The sequence below is a fragment of the Hemicordylus capensis genome, chromosome 4 (assembly GCF_027244095.1).
Source record: "Hemicordylus capensis ecotype Gifberg chromosome 4, rHemCap1.1.pri, whole genome shotgun sequence".
Classification (NCBI taxonomy): domain Eukaryota; kingdom Metazoa; phylum Chordata; class Lepidosauria; order Squamata; family Cordylidae; genus Hemicordylus; species Hemicordylus capensis.
The window spans coordinates 7,238,048-7,255,880 of record NC_069660.1 but is presented as its reverse complement, the minus strand read 5'-3'; the positions used below and the strand labels follow the sequence as shown (position 1 = coordinate 7,255,880).

The 17,833-nt window shown below is 48.5% G+C and overlaps 1 protein-coding gene across 1 annotated transcript in view; it reads left to right on the top strand.

The window, feature by feature from the left end:
• Nucleotides 1-17,833, top strand: part of HELZ2 (helicase with zinc finger 2) — an 81,536-nt gene that overhangs the window by 46,330 nt on the left and 17,373 nt on the right. The window contains exons 7-12 of the mRNA XM_053250270.1: nt 583-1,369; nt 4,438-4,513; nt 5,960-9,458; nt 11,974-12,059; nt 14,344-14,475; nt 16,719-16,877. Coding sequence (XP_053106245.1) covers nt 583-1,369; nt 4,438-4,513; nt 5,960-9,458; nt 11,974-12,059; nt 14,344-14,475; nt 16,719-16,877 — 4,739 coding nt within the window. The remainder of the gene's footprint in view (nt 1-582; nt 1,370-4,437; nt 4,514-5,959; nt 9,459-11,973; nt 12,060-14,343; nt 14,476-16,718; nt 16,878-17,833) is intronic.

The window sequence follows — 17,833 nt, the reverse complement described above, 5'->3', positions numbered from 1 at the left end:
TCCCTACTCTTAAAAAGTGCCTTTTTGCTCAGTTAGCAGGGGACTGAAGCTCATTGCCATAACTGAAGAGCAGGGCTTTCTCATGGTCCGGAAAATATATATTTATGTATTTGAGTATAAGAATGAAGTGTGCAAAAATTTTTGGAATATGCTGAGATGGCAAAGCTTTCAGCACTTATGAGAGATGAAAATTTGGAATGTTTTAAAGAAGATTGGGAACCATTTTTGCTTTACTTAAAGGATTATTTTTCTAATATGGACTTTTCAGTAGGGTTTGAAATATAGTAAGAACAGCAGGTTGGGCTGGGTAAAATCGAGTGGTAATGTGGAGTATCTATGTTATGAATTATTATAGCAATGGTTTATATGTATAGTTATTGTGAACCGCACAGATAGGTAAGCGGAAAGTCAATATTTACTTATTTGTAGAATCAAATAAATGAATGTAATTTGAATGTAAAAGCTATTATAAAAGCCAATAAAAATTTTAAATGAAAAAAAAAATGAAGTGTGCGGACCAAAAAACCCCCTTCAGTATCAAAAGTTTAGGCAACACTGTAATAAACGTGCCTTCTCTTGCAGTGCAGCTGATATCTACATCCGCGAGTATTTCCATGATTATGTCACATCTGGACATCCAGAGGCCGCCCCGCTAAGGATTAAATTCACTGGCCGTTCGGTCAAAGTGACTGACTGCATCACCCAGCTCTACTGCTGCCTCTCTCCGAACCAAGATGCCTTCCGCCTCCCCACGAAGGAAGAGTTGGACCTCCACCGCATCATCATCACCACCTCCATGGTCTCCCAGGATCTTGGGGTACCCCGTGGCTATTTCAGCCATATCTTGATTGACGAGGCTGCCCAGATGCTGGAGTGTGAGGCGCTGGTCCCACTCTCCCTTGCTACTCTGGAGACCCGCATCATCTTAGCAGGGGACCACATGCAGGTGACCCCAAAGCTCTTCTGCCTGCAGGCGGGTGAGCAGTCGGCCGACCACACGCTCCTGAATCGCCTCTTCCAGTACTACCAGAAGGAGAAGCATGAGGTGGCCCTGAAGAGCCGGACCATCTTCACTGAGAACTACCGTTCCACCGCCAACATCATTGACTTTGTTTCCAGGCACTTCTATACTGGCAAAGGAGATGCCATCCGTGCCATGGGCAACATCCCCCCTCACCCCGAGCTCCACCCGCTCATGTTCTGTCATGTGGCTGGCTCGGCTGAGCAGGATATGTCTATGACTTCCTGGTACAACACCGCTGAGATCATGCAGGTCACCGAGAAGGTGCAAGAGATGTGCCAACGGTGGCCCGAGGAATGGGGCATCTGTGACCTCAAGAAGATCTGCGTGGTCTCCTATGGGATGCAGGTAGGTAGCAAGGAGACGGTGTGGCCCTGTTGTTGGTATAGTGCAGGGGCCCTCCTGAAGATGTTGCACTATAGCTCCCATAATCCCTAGGGGTGTGCACGGAACCATGGAGTTGTGGTCCGGCACTGGGGTGGGGGCTCCTTTAAGGGCGGGGGAGGGTTTACTTACCCCCCCCCGCTTTCCCCCCTCCAGCGCGCGTATTCTCTTTAGTAATTGGGGCGGCAGGATACCTCCCTGCCGCCCCTTCCCCCGCTTGGCTGCAAAAGGCTGCAAGAAGCCTTTTGTGTGTGCGCATGTCGCGCGCATGCTTCACTTCTCTGTGACGTGCACACGTGCGCGGCCACACACGCACATTGCATAGACGTGAAGCGCACGTGCGATGTGCACACGCGCAAAAGGCTTCTTGCAGCCTTTTGTAGCCAAGCGGTGGAAGGGGCAGTAGGAAGGTATCCTGCTGCCCCGATTACTAAAGAGAATACGTGCGCCGGAGGGGGGAAAGCAGGGGGAGGGGTAAGCAAACCCTCCCCCGCCCTTAAAGGAACCCCCACCCCAATCCCTCCGAACCCCGAACAACCCATGTCTGGACCAGTCCGGAGGCCTGTAGAATGGCCTCCGGACTGGTCCGGGCACATCACTAATAATCCCTGGCTGTCAGCCACTGTGGCTGGGGATGTTGGGAGTCGTTGGCCAAAAGCAATCTGGAGGGTCCTAAACAGACCAACTTCTTCCATATGGGCTTGAAATGTTAAGACTTGCATTAGAGGCCTTTCCCCCTGGTGACCAGGGAGAGGGCTTTAGCAATGGTGGCACCCTGCCTGTGGGTGTCTTTCCCAACAGGTACATGAGGCACCAGCCATGTTACTCAGAAAGCAGGTTAAGACCTTCCTGCTTTCTGAGGCTTTGAATTACCTACTGTAGCTTTTTTGCAGGGGTTCCCAGCCTGTTGTACTCTAGATGTTGCTGAACTACAACCCCCATCATCCCTTGCTATAATTTACTGGTGATGGAAGTTGTACTTCAGTGGCCTCTAGAGTACCACAGGCTGAGCACCTCTGCTTTATTGGATCTTGCCACAGCTATATTGATTTTACCTGTCAGGGGTTCTTGAACTTGGGTCCGCAGATGTCGTTGGACTACAACTCCCATTATCCCCAGCCATGAGGAGAGTTGTTGTCCATCAACATTTGGGGACCCAAGTTTGGAAACCCTTGATCCAAGCATTAGCAGCCCTCTGCTTTTAAGTTTGAAGATTTGGCTTCATTTATTGCCTCTGCTGGCTGCCGTTTGACATGGTTTCATTCACTTTGGAACTTGGCTTTTAAAAACAAAGTGGGCTTAAAACAGAATAAAAATCATTAGCTTCATCACTGGCCAGCTGAGTGCTTTTCGGAGGAAGGAGCCTTCTTCAGTGATCATGGGATGTCCCAAGGTGTGCAGGGCCTCTGCCCTACTTCAGAACAACCGATGCAGATAAATTCACAGAAGTTTCTAAGCCACAAAACAAATGACTGTCTTGCCTGCCCATTAATGGCATATCAACAGCATGAAAGGAGGAGAATTTGCCAACCCTTCCAAGGGACAGGAATGTTCTTGCCAGGAGGCATTTTTCCTTCCCTAGGGACACACACCAAAGGGCTGTCCCCACAGTCAGATTTTGCTTATCCTAGTTCAGGAATTGGGTGTGTTCCCAGTATTTGATTGTGTGAGATTGCTCATCCGTCAGGGTAGGACAAAGGGCACCCTTCCCAGGTTCTGTCCCCAGTTTCAGAACAAGTTAGGAGGAAAAAACCTCCTGCCCAACTGGGGCTCAGCACCCTGCCTCCAGCCTGGCTTTAATCTAAGACATGATCAAATATTGGGAGCACACCCAGCTCCCAGACTAGGGTAGGAGATCATGAAGGCAGCCCTACTATTCAGGAAGACCTTTCTGAGCAAATGACTGTACAGATGATTCAAATTTATTTCCAAAATGCAACGCATACAATCAGTTTTTCACTGAATCTATCTTTACATCAGTAGATTTCATTATGACGTCTTTAAAAACTCATCAATTTGGACAGATCAGGTACTCGGTTTTTTTCAAGCTTGTGTCCCCAGATGATGATGTCCATTGTGTCTGAGGATACTGGGAGTTGTAGTCCAACAACATCTGGGGACCCAAGTTTGAGAAACCCTGTTTATAGCAATAGCAGAGCCTCTCTTCTGCCCCCCCGCCCCAACAGACTTGCCATACAAACCATGAAATCGCTTTACTCCAAAACCAGATTTGACACTTCACAAAAACAAATCTAGCAAGCTCACTACGTGCAAAATAAATTGTGAAAAATTCATTTCCTCTGCATTTTTGATTCCATAAGAACTGCCTTGCCAGACAAGACCAGATTTCGGTCATGGCCATTCAAGGTGACCTGATTTGGAGCCTTTAATCTAATTGGTTTCCATGTTGACATAGAGACTGAGGCACTTAAAAAAAAATTCTCCAGAGTTGAGAGGGTGTTCTGGATCAAGCAAAACTTGGCATAACTCCCTGCCCCAAGCAGCTTGAGGGGGTGTGTGTGTGTGCGCGTGCACGTGCACTCCCCACACTTTTGTTGGACATTGGGCATTGTAGCCGTGGATGATGGGAGTTGTAGTCCAACATCTGGGGACCTACGTTTGAGAAACCCTGTTTATACCAATAGCAGAGCGATTAGTATAAACAGTATTACGACAAATATTTATTTACTGCTTTTCAACAAAAGTTTCCAGACAAATTTACTTCTCCCCCTCCCCCCCAACTAATTTGCTTTTGGTCTGACAAGCAAAAGTGTACCATGGCCAGCTTTTCTTCTAGCACCATTCTTCTGTCTTCAGCAATGTTTATTGCATTTCCAAATTCAACCAATGGAGCTTTTTGCATCAGCATCTTTCTGCTTGAGGCAAAGTGCACCTGTTGAATTCTTGCCCATTACACAGTTCTTAAAGACACAGGAGCCTTTCCTCAGAACAGAATGCAACCCTTTTAAAAGAGACTTTCTGAGGAGGGCCCTGAAAACGAAGTCAAGTAAGTTATCGTTTATTTTCACCAGGTGATAGTATTGAGGCAGGAGCTAAGGAAGAACCGCCTGGGAGAAGTGATGGTGGAGAACTATGAGAATCTACCAGGTGGGTGACTGTCTAGGTGTGTGATGTGCTTGTAGCCAAAGAAGAGGCCACATGCCCTGTTTGTATTAGATTATTCTAGTCCCAGTCATGGGCATTTCAGCATCCAAGAGAAATGCTGAGAAGACCCCTCCCTTGAACTGCTTGGGAAGCATCCCTTCAGCTGAAAAAGCCAGCCAACGTATTCTGAGCCTTTTCAGGGACACCCTTTTTGTTGACCTCTCATGGGCACCTCCTGAAAAGAAGGTCTTTGGGGAGCAGCAGAAGCCCTAAAAACTTGGCTCCCAAAGGGAAGTGGTGACTTTTGCCAAAGTGTAGATTTTGGGAGGATGAAGGTGGGATCCACATTCTGATCCTCACATGTTCTGATCTTCACATCTGATTTTCCTGAAAGAAATTCATTTTGAAAATTCAGATATCATTTTTTTTGAGTTTTGCACCCAGCATATTAAAGTCATTCTGGATTTTTTTTAAAATGGGAACTGACTTCAAATCATGGTGTTTATTTTGTCTTTGGTATTTAGGGGAAAGTTGTTTGCCTCTGACACATAAGAGGAATTTGGGGAGGGAATAATTTATCGCTGACTACTATGTTTCTCCAGTATCCAAAATCTCTTCTGCTGTTGTGTTACTTCACAGTGCCTTGTGACCAGAAATCATGTGATCTTTTTTAATGCATCCCATTTCCTGCTTGGGTGTGCAAACCACAGACTTAAAGCCTCATTGGTGAATATCTTGATTGTTCATACTCAAGAAGGCTGCTTATTTTTGGTGGTGGGTTTAGTCACAACGTTGGCTATCCAGATGTGTGCTCCCTCACAACAAAGCAGCAAGTGTGCGTCTTGCGGGAAGCTTGTGAGCACTCCCCAGCTTGTCTTATTATTCACCAGTTCTTCGTGGTGTAAGGGTGATGGGTGCTTGTTTCACTGCTCGGTTTCTGGGCGTATTCGAAGAACCCTTTAATTAAAAGCTCATCCCTTTTTAAAATTTTGGGTACAAGACTGGAAAGATCCCCCCTGCACTTGAAAAAGCACTGACCCCCTCAGAAATTTGACCTTCCCCTGCCCCATATCTCCACAGGGCTGACAATCTGACTCCCACTCTTTGAAATAATCTCAATAACCAAGGGAGTTGGGTTGAATCTCTGCATCCATCAGATTTCTCTCTTTGTGCTTCCAGACTTCTTCTTTCCCACATTTAATGTATGGAAGTCCTACTCAGTTGGCTCTGCCTGTACCTCTTGGCTTCATAAGGCCTCCATGTGCTATGACAGAGGTTCTCAGACTTGGGTCCCCAGATGTTGTTGGACTTCAGCTCCCATAATAATTATGGAAGTTGATGTCCAACAGCATTCTGGGGACCCAAGTTTGAGAACTCCTGTGTTATGCAATGGTCTCCATGAAGAGAGAGAGCAGTAACCCTTCTTTCTCTCTTGCATTTTTCTTACAGGCAGGGAATTCCAGATTATCATCATCAGCACTGTCCGCACCAGGGAGAGCCTCAGCCACATCAGCTCCTCCAACTTGGATGTCTTCAATGACTCACGGGTCCTGAACACCATCATGACGAGAGCCCAGTCACAGGTCATTGCCGTGGGGGATGCAGTGGCTCTGTGCTCCTATGGCCAGTGCAGCAAGGTCTGGAAAGGCTTGATCAAGGAGTGCATTGAGAAGAGGACGGTGACTCCTGAAACCCTAACCCTGGAAGAGATCAGGCAGGCGGTGAGCGACAGGGCCAGCTGGAGCAGAGCAAGCCCTGAGCTTGAGGAAGAAGGGAGCGACACAGATTCCTGGTTCTCTGACGCAGAGAGCTTGAATGCTGATGACCCAATATTGCAGGAACTTTTGGATGAGAGTAAAAATGTGGTGATTACAGTCTCTGATGAAGGACTGTTGAATGTGAAGTCGTCATCTTCTCAAAGCAGCAGGCAAGAGTATGTCAGCTACTCCCCACAAAAAATGAATGAGTACCTGCGCATGCGCCCAAACATGTACAAGCGTTGCGAGTTCATCAAGGAGGGCTTTGATCGAGCTTCTGCCTTCTCTCTGGATGATGACCCTCCATTGAGCATCCAGATCAAAGGTAGGGTCCACTGTGGAATGGCCTTCACGGGGGACCAGGTTTTGGTGGAGATCCAGCAGAAGGCTACATCCGAGGGCACTCTCCATGGGAAAGTGGTGGGTGTGTTGAAGAAGGCTAAGAGGGACCATACTTTCATCTGCACAGTAGATGAGTTTGATCTTCGGGTCATGATCCCCATTGACCACACGGTCACAAAAATCTTTGTCCCGGGGCTGAAAGATAAACCAGACTTCATTCCCATCCGCCAGATGGACAAAGGAGGAAGCATCAGGTTGAAAATGTGCAAGAGGATAACTCAGGAAGGCAAGAAGAAATACCTCTTTGCTGTCCAAATCGTCCATTGGCGGGAGGGCTATTACTACCCTCTGGGGATTGTTACTGAGGTCCTGCCCGTGGCTTCAACAGTAGAGGAAGGATTGCGTATCCTTGATGTAGAGTACTGCCTCACCAGACAATACCCGGCCTCTGTGAATGATCAAGTAGCCAAACTGACCTCCAGCAAATTGTCTCCTGTGAAGGGGAGTCGGAAGGACTGCCGGGCCTATCTGACCTTCACAATTGACCCTGCAGGTGCTAGAGATTTGGATGATGCCATCAGTGTCCAAGACTTGGGTGATGAATATGAGATTGGGGTCCACATTGCCGACATAGCATCTGTGATCCCCAAAGACTGCGCTCTGGATAAGGAAGCCAAGATCCGGGGGCTCAGTTATTATGCTCCTGGGAAGGAGCCGGTGTGCATGTTACCACCTCAACTCAGTCAAGACCTCTGCAGTCTCCTTCCACAGAAAGATCGGTATGTGGTCTCGCTCTTTATCTTGATAAATAAGAAGACTGACCGGGTGGTGAAAGCTTCCTTTACTGTGTCCACAATCTGCTCCAACCGGCAGATGACCTATGAGGAGGCAGAGGGCATCATTAGGACCTACTATAGGGCAGAAGCACCATCGCTTTGCTTTGACACCCTAGAAGATTGTGTTGCAGTTGCATACCATTTCTCTCGAGTCCACCGAATGTCCAGGCTCCATGAAGATTATTATTATGACCAATTGGATGAGGATAGCCCATTGGGTCAGAGATGTTCCCACCAGATGATCCAGGAGTTCATGATCATGTTCAACAGTTTTGTGGGGGAGTTCCTCATCCACAAAGATTCCACCAGAAATCTAACCCCTCTGCGTTGCCAGATAGAGCCCAACCCACAGCAGATGACTCAGATGAGGGACAAATACAGAGAGGTAATCCCTTTATCTACCCACCTCTCTCACCATCTGGGAGCTCCAACCACTGGAACCCACATGGCGACTCACAGTAAGTTTGTTCTTCTGAGTTCATTGTGGGACCATCTCAAGTCAGCTGCGGACAACCAGGACTTTCCCAAGATGCTTGACCTAATTACAACAGATGACATCCATCCCATGCTGGCCCCTGTGAATTTGGAATTCCGCAAGCTTCTGGCCCGCTCTTACTTCCTTCGCTCCAACTCATCTATTCAGTCCAAAGTGGGCCATTATTCCTTGCATGTAGATTCATACACCTGGGCTTCCTCTCCCATCCGGCGCTACATGGATGTTGTCGTCCAGCGACATATTCTCACAGTCCTCTTGAAGAAGCCGGTGCCATACTCCTCAGCGGATATTGATTTCCTTTGCCATGATTTCAACCGGAAGAACGGAATGGCAAATGCCTATGAGAAGAAGGCCCACTCTTTGGAGATGGCAGCTAAGTTGAAGTTCCAAGTCCAGCAGAAGGTTGCCTTTGTGATGAATGTGGAAAGGATGGCTAAGTGTTTCAAAGCCTTGTTTCCTCTGAACAAGGAGACCCTCCCAGATCTTCATCTCATCAACTACAGGACCCTCCAACTGGTAGCACAGCCAATTTTTATTGAAGAGCGTAATAGTATGAAGCTGTCCTGGAAGAGGAGAATCTACTCTATGGAAACCTTAAAGGCATGCACCCCGAGGTCGTCAGTGCTTCGCGACAAGAGCGTCACCCTCTTCAGCGTACAAGCCTGGTGTGATGGCCTTGCTGCCATCAAGAACAAAGATTTTGAGAACCTGATCTCTCTTCTTGAGAAGGGCCATAGCATGCAGCCGAGAAACGTGGGGAGAATGGAGAGGAGCAAGTGCTCACACTATGTGGAGCTGTCCCTGGAGCTCAGTGTTGGAGACGTCTTGCGCCTCCAGCTCACCACAGATGTCCAGCGGGGCTTCCTGACGCCGTTTGTGGAACTGTGGAATGTGGCCCCAGGCTTCGATGTGTGTTTGCAGCACACCGAGAAGCCCATCGACTGCTTCTCCAAATATACCACCCAAGCGTCCAAGGAGGCTTATGAAGATGCCTTGGATTATCGCAAAGTGTGGTTGCCGCTGTCTGATATGGAAGCGGCTTCGTGTGCCGTATCCGAAAATGACCCCATCGTCCTGTATGACGTCAAGATCGTCTGGGAGAAGCGAAGGACCAAGAGAGGGCAGCTCCAGGGGACGTTCTCCTTCACCAAACAGTTCCTCAAGGAGTGTGCCATTGAGGTGGATTTCAGCTACTGCTACCTGTGCATCCGACTCTCAGGCCTGAAAGCTGATGGAAGGCAAGACGACGCTGAGGCCCTCAGCCACCGTCTCCAAAATCTGAGTTTGGCCAAGAACAATTCGGAGGCCAGCAAGTTCACTGCTGATCCAGCTACGTACACTTGGGTGGCCCATGGGTGCACTGAGGAGTTTGATGACAACGAGAAATCCGATCAACGTGGCAAAGTGATGGTTCGTTTCTACGTCAACTTCATGTCCATGGAAAATGTGCCAGTTGAGGTCACCCAGGAAACTTCCCGGTTCATTGTAGAGTTGATTCCAAAGCTGCTGCCGGATGTGTAAGTCTGCATTGCTCAAAACCGTGTGGGTAGTGTCACTTCCATCTCTTTGGGGATGTGTGTCTCCATGATCACTGGTTACATTTTAATCCTGCCCCCGCTCCAAGGACCTCGGGGCAGCATACAAGGTTTTCTTGCCTCTGCTTTTTCCTTACAACAACCCTGTGAGGTAGTTTAGGCTGCCAGATCACAATTGGCCTCAGATCAACCAGTGAGCTTGATAGCTGGGTCAGGATTGGAGTCCAGGTCTCCCTGGTCCTAGTCCAGCACTCAGACCAGAACACCACACTGACTCTCCTGTCACAGAGGTGAACCTTGTCAGATGTGACTTCTGTGAAGCTGACTTCAGTGAAACTGTTAAGACATTTCTCCTAATGTTCAACTAAAATCTTCCCTTCCGTAACTTCAGTCCACCTAGTCCTTCTCTTTGAGGCAGCAGGGAACAAATCTTTGTCTTCTTCTGTGTACCAGCCATTCAGATAGTTGAAGAGTCCTGTCTTCCCAACCACCAGTTTCTGTCCTCCGGGCTAAACATACCCAGTTCTTCCCTTCCTCATTGGACTTGTGTTTCAGCCTCTGACCTCTTTGTTGCCTTCCCCCGAGCATGTTCCAACTTATGCACATCCCTCTTAAGGTATGGCACCCAGAGCTAGACCTAATATTCCAGATGAGGTCTGACTAGTGCTGAATAAAGTGCAATGATTACTTTTTGTGACTTGAAAATCGTGGTTCTGTTAATGCAGCCTCGAAATCCACCTAGGCCTTTTTATTTTATTTTAATTTTTTTGCGGTTGCATCATGCTGGTGATTCATGTTCAGCTTGCAGCTGGCTGCAGTGCTGAGATTCTATTCACATGTGCTACTGCAACACCAGGTAGTCTCCATCCTATACCTCAGCATTTGACATTTTTCGCCTGAGTGCAGAGCTTTGCATTGCTCTCTGCAGAATTTCATTTTGTTAGTTACAGCCCAGTTTTTCATTCTATCAAGGCTTTAAAAATTTTTTTAATGCCCCTGTGTCAGGTGAAAGGCAGACGCTTTGAGAGCATGCTGTATTCCTTTTTCTGCTGCTTTGTGACTTGGGACCTCTGTTGCTGCAACAGCCTAAGGCCCAAGACTGTTGGCGCTTCCTACTTATCAATCCAGTTAAACTCCCATTCAAAGCTTGCCTTGGATCGTGCAGATGACATTTCCCCAGCCCACATGATTCTAAAGGGAACAGGCTCCGTGTGTGCTTGTGATGCCTTCTGCAGATATCCCAGAGTCCTCCTGGTGTGTGCCTTTAGCATGTGGAGGGGGCTGTTTGTCCAAATGGCCACCCTAGTATTTGGAATAGCCCCCCCACATGATAAAGGAATGCACTGGGAAGGCTCTGGGATCCCCATGGATGAGATTATGATGGGCATGCAGTCAGTACATCCCCCTTTCCTTGTATGGGCCAGGGAAGTGTTCTCCAGACCAGCCTCTTGTTTCAGGCCAATAGCTGCCAATCCCTTCATTAAAGCAAGCTGGTAAAGAGGGGCTTCCTTGAGAGTAGGCCTTCTGCTTCTTCCATGCTAGTTATTTCGGCAAGCATGCACTGGGCAGAGCTGGGGGCATATTCTGCAGGCAGCCCTTGAACCAAGCTTTCTTTCTCTCTTGCTCCAGGGCTCTGAACAGGGGTGGGGGAATGTTCCTGGGCCCCTAAGGGAGAGGAGGGCCACCAGCTGAGCGACAGCATACACTTCACTCTCCCCATCTTGCCTCTCTGTCGAAGGTGCAGGGAGGGGCAGGAGCCCATCTTCACCTTTTGTCCCAGGGCCCACTTCAGTTTTGCCATGCCTCCCCCCCTCCACCCACCCCCCATGTACTCCACAGGGTTGTTGTGAGGTTAACATGGGTGCTGCTAGGAATGTCGATGAAGGTTGTCGCTCAGTGGCAGAGCATCTGCTTTGGGTGTAGAAGGTCCCAAGTTCATTCCCTGGCAGCAGCTTCAAGAAGGGTTGAGGAAAGCTTCTGTCTGAAACCCTGGAGAGTCTCTGCTAGTCCATGTAGACCAGGGGTAGGCAGCAATGGTGCTCTGGCTGTTGTTGAACTACAACTCCCATCATTCCCAGCTGGAGAGCCAAGGTTGCCTATCCCTGGTGTAGACAATACTGAGCCAGATGGACCAATGGTCTGACAAGGCAGCTTCCTACATTCCACAGAAGGGTGGGATGGAAGTATAATTAATAACAGTGGTCCACATAATGGTGCTCTTTGTCATCCATAAATATGTCCCTGAGGGATGGTCAGTCCTCAGGGACATATTTCTGGATGGCAAAGAGCATGAATGGGGGTGGGGAGGAATTGGCAGAAATCACTCCGCCCTTGTCCTGTGTGCTGCGCTGCTGCTTAGCAAGAGGTTGGCTGAGTTTGGGGCAGCCTCGGGAGGAGGAATGCAGCTCCCTTCTGGCAGTGGGTGGCTGTCCATCCTGTGAGTCACTATTTCTCAGAAGCTGTTTTCTCATCGTCTTTATCCCCTTCCCTTTTGCAGCCGAAAGGAGAAAGCCATTTGGCACCTGCAACATGCGAATGAGCTGACAAAGAGCATAGCCCTTGGCAAGGAAATTCCCTACCAAGGTAGGTGGGACTGAGCTGTGAGATGTGGTACTCGGGGTGGATCTGTGCCAGGTGCCTGGGCACCTCAGACCTGAAGGGAAGTGCACTCTGGCCTGGGCCATTAGCCATAGGACCAAGCATTGCTGGGTTATGTGCATTATGTGTTAAAAATATTATTTAAGTTATGATTGTCTTATTACAACCTGTTGTAAGCCGCTTTGAGGAACCTTTGATAGAAAGGCAGATTATGACTGTATTTACCCGAATAGAAGAAGACTTTGGATTTACGATACCCCACTTTAAAAAATCGAGGTTAAATACAGATTATACTCTATTTACCCATAAGGAACAGGACTCGAATCTAGGACAATGCCCCAACTTCTAACATCAAAGAACCTGAAAAAAACCCTAGTCTTGGAACCTAGGCAGCTGCCATATACTGAGTCAGACCCTTGGTCCACCTAGCTCAGCATTGTCTTCACAGACTGGCAGCAGCTTCTCCAAGGTTACAGGCAGGAGTCTCTCTCAGCCCTATCTTGGAGATGCTGCCTGGGAGGGAACTTGGAACCTTCTGCATGAGTAAATATTTGGATTCGGGTAAATATATGAGCCAGCTGCAGTGGTTGGTATTCTCTTGGCGGGGAAAATGAATGTTCATTTTGGCTTTTGACAAGGCCTACATGCCTGGAGATGGAAAAGAGTTGGAAGTATTGAGTGGCCATCTTTCCCTGGAGGGCAGGAAGATCGAGGCACTGCAATATCGTCCATAGCTGGGTTAGGCTAATCAGTGCATGTGGAACATAGGAAGCTGCCATATATTGAGTCAGACTATTGGTCTATCTAGCTCAGCATTGTCTGCACTGACTGGCAGCGGCTTCTCCAAGGTTGCAGGCAGGAATCTCTCTCAGCCCTATCTTGGAGAAATCAGAGAGGGAACTTAGAACCTAGATGCAATTCCTATTCCCTAAGGGGAATCTCTTCCAGTGCTCACACTTCTAGTCTCCCATTCATCTGCAACCAGGGCAGACCCTGCTTAGCTAAGGGGACAAGTCATGCTTGCTGCCACAAGACCAGCTCTCCTTCAACAGCACATTTTGTTGCTGCATAGAGTGATGAAAAGGGACAAAGACAGTTCCAAGTTATTTATGAGTGGTTACATGTTTAATTGCCTTACTGGAGACGAGTGTTTTTTCAGGTGCATATGCAGCATCTCTTGTTTGTTTAAGGTTGAGCTCTCCTCCTTATCTAGCCACCTCGCTTCCTTTACTTAATGAGGAGGAAATGGTTGCCCATCTTGCCTGAAGCACTCAAATGTCCTTATCGCTAGAGAGTCATCCTGCCCAGGAGATAGCTTTGAGGTCTGACAGCTTCGAAGGTCAAACCTGTTTTTAACACCCTTTTCCGTCAAGCAGCGTTTTGACCTTTAGGCATGTTTCCAAACTTGCCTTTTGCCAACAACCCAACTGTGCAGAGAAGTGGGCTGGAAGGTTGCTGAAGGCTGATTGGCCACGGACCTGCTGCTTTATCTGGTTCTGAGGAGTGTGTGTGTGTGTGTGTGTGTGTGTGTGAGCGTGCGCGCGTTCCCTGTATGAACACTATTGGCAAAAGACTGCAATTTGACCCTAATTGTTTTGGGGTAGAGATAAAGAAGGGGTGATAGCACTGTTGCATTTACACATTTCTCTGTGTTATCTTCTGTCTTCCAACTGTAGTGGGGTAGATGTTGCCAAAAATCCCTGTGAGCACTTGTGGTTTTGATGGCCAACACTTGTGGGTCTGGCTCATGGACTCTATCAATCTATGAATAAATGTGTTGGTTGATGTAAACATCTGCCTCTTTAACTGCTATCTGTCCATCAGCTAAACTTAAATAAATTTGCATATTACCAAAGCTTCAGTGTACATTCCAAACCTGCAGGCAGCAGGTGCCATTTTGAAAGAGGGTTTTCTTCTCTTTTACACAGGAGAGAAAGCTTCTTCTAAAATGGTGCTGGGTGCAACTTGCATATCATTTCAATATTGCCTCTCCCTCACCCCTTCAGTGCTATGGTTTTATAGGTTTGCAGATTTAATTGATTAAAGTCATAAGATGAATTGGCCAGCATTTCTTTAATAACAGTCCTAAATTAAGTAAAGCTTGATGAAGCTTCATGGTGGTGGACAGCCGGAAGGTCTCTCTGGCTTCTGAGGGCTTCTCACTCACAAATATCTTGTTTCATATGTGAGATCCCAAAGATGTGTTTTTGTCCTGAGGTTCCGTACAATCTCTCTCTGATCTTGTCTTTGGGTTTTGTTTTATATGCAGTAATGAGAAAATCCAATGTCTTGAAGCGCACAAGCTTTGATCTTCCAGGAGGAAGGACGCTTAACCCAAGCCAATACCAGGCCATTTCTGAGGCTTTGAGAAATCCATTCACTCTCATCCAAGGCCCACCAGGTGAGATGATAGCACAGGTGTGCATTTGGTATGCACATAATCAATCTATGGAATTCTCTGACATGGGATGCTTGTTTGTTTATTTGCTACATTTTTATACTGCCTTTCTGCCTTGACAAAGGCACCCAAAGTGGTTTACAATATTAAAAGAAGCAAATTACAGATTAATAAAACATCTCAGGCTGTTGGTCTTTTCCGGAGCTGAGGACAAGAGCTCCCTGGCCTGGGTGCCTCCTTTCTTGCCTTCCTCTCAGGACACACAGGTCTTTCCGTACTCCTTGGAAGGAGGGAGGGGGGGCTGTCCCAGAAGTCCTCACAGGCCAGAGCTGATCTCTATGGGGGCCGATGTTATGCTCTCCCCTGGCTCTCAGGACACACTGAGAGTGATGGCCATGTTGTGATGGCCACTAGCTTGGATGGCTTTAAAAAGGGCTTAGACAGTTTTTTTGGAGAGCAGATCTATGCTACTAGTCTTGATGGGTATAGACTACCTCCAGGCTCAGAGGCAAGATGCCTCTAAATACCAGTTGTAGGGGAGCAACAGCAGGAAAGAGGGCATGCCCTCCCCTCTTGCCTGTGGGCTTCCCAGAGGCATCTGGTGAGCCACTGTGGGGAACAGGATGCTAGACTGGATAAGCCTTGGGCCTGATCCAGCAAGGTTCTTCTCATGTTCTCATGAGCTGTGTTAATCTTCCTCCAAGTACTGTCTGGCTTATGTCATGAAAAAACCTCTAGGTAGGACTGAATTTAAAAGAAAGTGATCCAGGCAACCACCTGAGGGTGCTGGACTTGGGTGATGGTGGGCACTTCATTTATTCTTAAAATTTTAAAAAAATTCTCTCTGATTTAGAAGAACAACTAATCGGCAAATACCTTTTAATAAACATAAAAAGCAACATAAAACCAAATACCTCTTTACCTTCTCCATGTAAGACAAGTGCTCTGTCAACGAAGCTAAAACGCCTCCCAGGGCTTTTAACCTTTCCGCCCTTTTTCTTCTGCTGTGGTTTTAATAGACAAGTTTTTAACATTACTGATTGGCTTGTTGCCAAGTTGGTGTTGCTGTTGCAAGAGAAGGTGGACCATAAATTAAAGGCAGACCCTGTTAAAAAAAAAATAAAAATCTCAGGGCCTTGACCATGGGTAGAGCCACCATGGTTCAAAGAACCCAGGCCGCCAATGAGAAGGGCCACTGGAGCCCCCGTTGCACATGATGCCACACTCAAAGGGGGCGTGGCCCAATTGCCCAAAGGCCCGCCTGAGTCCTCCCCCTCTAATTTCCATGCAGCACTTTCTGCCTGACAGTGTTTATTTCCCTTCCTCTCCCTCCAGTGAGGGAGATGCTGTCAGGTAGCAAAGGCTGCCTGAAATGAGACGGGGAGAGCTCGCTCGGGCCATCTCAAGCTCAGGCCACACCCCCTTTGCATGTGACATCATGCACACAGGAGCGAGGCTCTGGCTTGGGATAGCCAGAGCGAGCTCTCCCCCCAGCCCATCTCATTTCAGGCAGCCTTTGCTGCCTGACAGCATTTATTTTCCTTCCTCTCCCTCGCCTGAAATGATATGGGGAGAGCTCGCTTGGGACTCTCCGGAGCCCGAGCCATGCCCCTGTGCGCATGGCATCACACGCACGGGGCGTCACTGGTGGGGCCACCTGGTGGGGCTGCTGGGCAGGGCTGAACACAAGCTGCTGATTGGCTGGCTCCTCTCCTGGCCTTGCCTCATGACCCGAAGAGACAGAACAGTACATGGAGGAGGAGGAGGACGGCGACCTCCTCCTGGGCACAAACAGGTGGCTGGAGGGTCCCTGTTCCATGCTGGGACAGCCTGTTCTTTAATGAGGTTGGGACAGGTGCGTTCCTGCCTTCCTCACATGTAGGGGTCCGGTGAGGGCTATGTTGATCTGAACTGGCCCATGGAGGGGAATGATGTTGGGTACATAGGAAACTGCCTTATAATGAGTCAGACCATTGGTCTGTCTGAGTCTGGCTGGCAGTGGCTCTCCAGGGCTTCAGAGAGGAGTTTTTCTCAGGCCTACATGGAGATGCCAGGGATTGAACCTGGGACCTCCGGCATGTAAAGCAGATACCCTGCTACTGGGCTACTGCCCCATCTCCACTTAGATGCGTGGATGAGAAAGTTCAGTCAAAATTGACCTGTTGTGAGGATTTATTTGCTCTCCCACACATAGGAATTTTGATAGATCTCACATCTCTCTCTCTCTCTCTCTCTCCATCATCCAGGGACAGGGAAAACTGTGGTTGGTTCTCATATTGTCTACTGGTTTCACCAGCTGAATCAGGAGGGGAAAGGAAAGGAACCTACCCTGGGAGATAAGGACGAAGCAAGCAGCCACATCTTGTACTGTGGGCCCTCAAACAAGTCCGTCGACGTTGTTGCTGGTAATGCTCTTTGATGACTGCGGGCAGTTCAGTCTTGGAGAAATGATACAAGAGAACCTTGGTTGCTTTGCTGTGCTGCAAGTTTTGTTGGGGTGCTCTCAGCCCTACCTGCTTTTCCTCTCCCCCCCTCCCTTTAAACTGTCCTAAACCTGCCATTCTTTCTCTCTCTGCCTACAATCTCCATGCCCCCTGGGGTGGCTTCTCCAGGAAACTTCCCAAAGGAAGTCCTGTATGGCAACCAGACAGCCAAATCTAGCAAACTTTATTTGACAATCAGAACTTAGCACAAAAAGTTTGAATGGATTACAGCAAGGCTCTCTACATGAGTAGTGTGGAGAGCCGGATGGTGTTTGGCGGGGAGAGTGGGTCCAGCCTGCTCTCCCCGCATATGAGCATCAAGCCCTCCCTGGGCGGCCAGATTGGCCGCCAACATGACTACCGGTTCCATGACAGAGCCAGTAGGGGCTGCAGGGATCAGGGGCTGCCCGGCCCCCAGAAGTCCCAGGATGTCCCACCCGAGGCCAGGAAGTTTGTTTTAGTCTCCCGGCGATGGTCTCCTTGCAACTCGCCATGGTGCGGAGCTGCACTGCGGCAACTCACTATCAGGAAAACAGGGTTAGCGGAGTGCTTGCTCCGCTAACCCTGTTTAAGGGTAGGGCTTCTTTGGTGGGCTATTCGCCAGAGAACCACTGGGCTCACCCGTGAGCCCAGTAGTTCTCACAATGGAGGAAAACCGGGCTAGTCTGGTTTCCCCCGCTCGTGAGAATAGCCTCAAAGAATTTAATGATCTACCCCCTATTGCTTAGTGCTGGGCTTCTCAAACTTGTGTCCTCAGATGTTGTTGGATGAGAACTCTCATCATTCTCGGCCATTGTGGATGGGGATCGTGGGTGTTGCAGTCTAGCAACATCTGGGGACCCAAGTTTGAACATTCCTAGCTTAATGAGTTGTGAGGA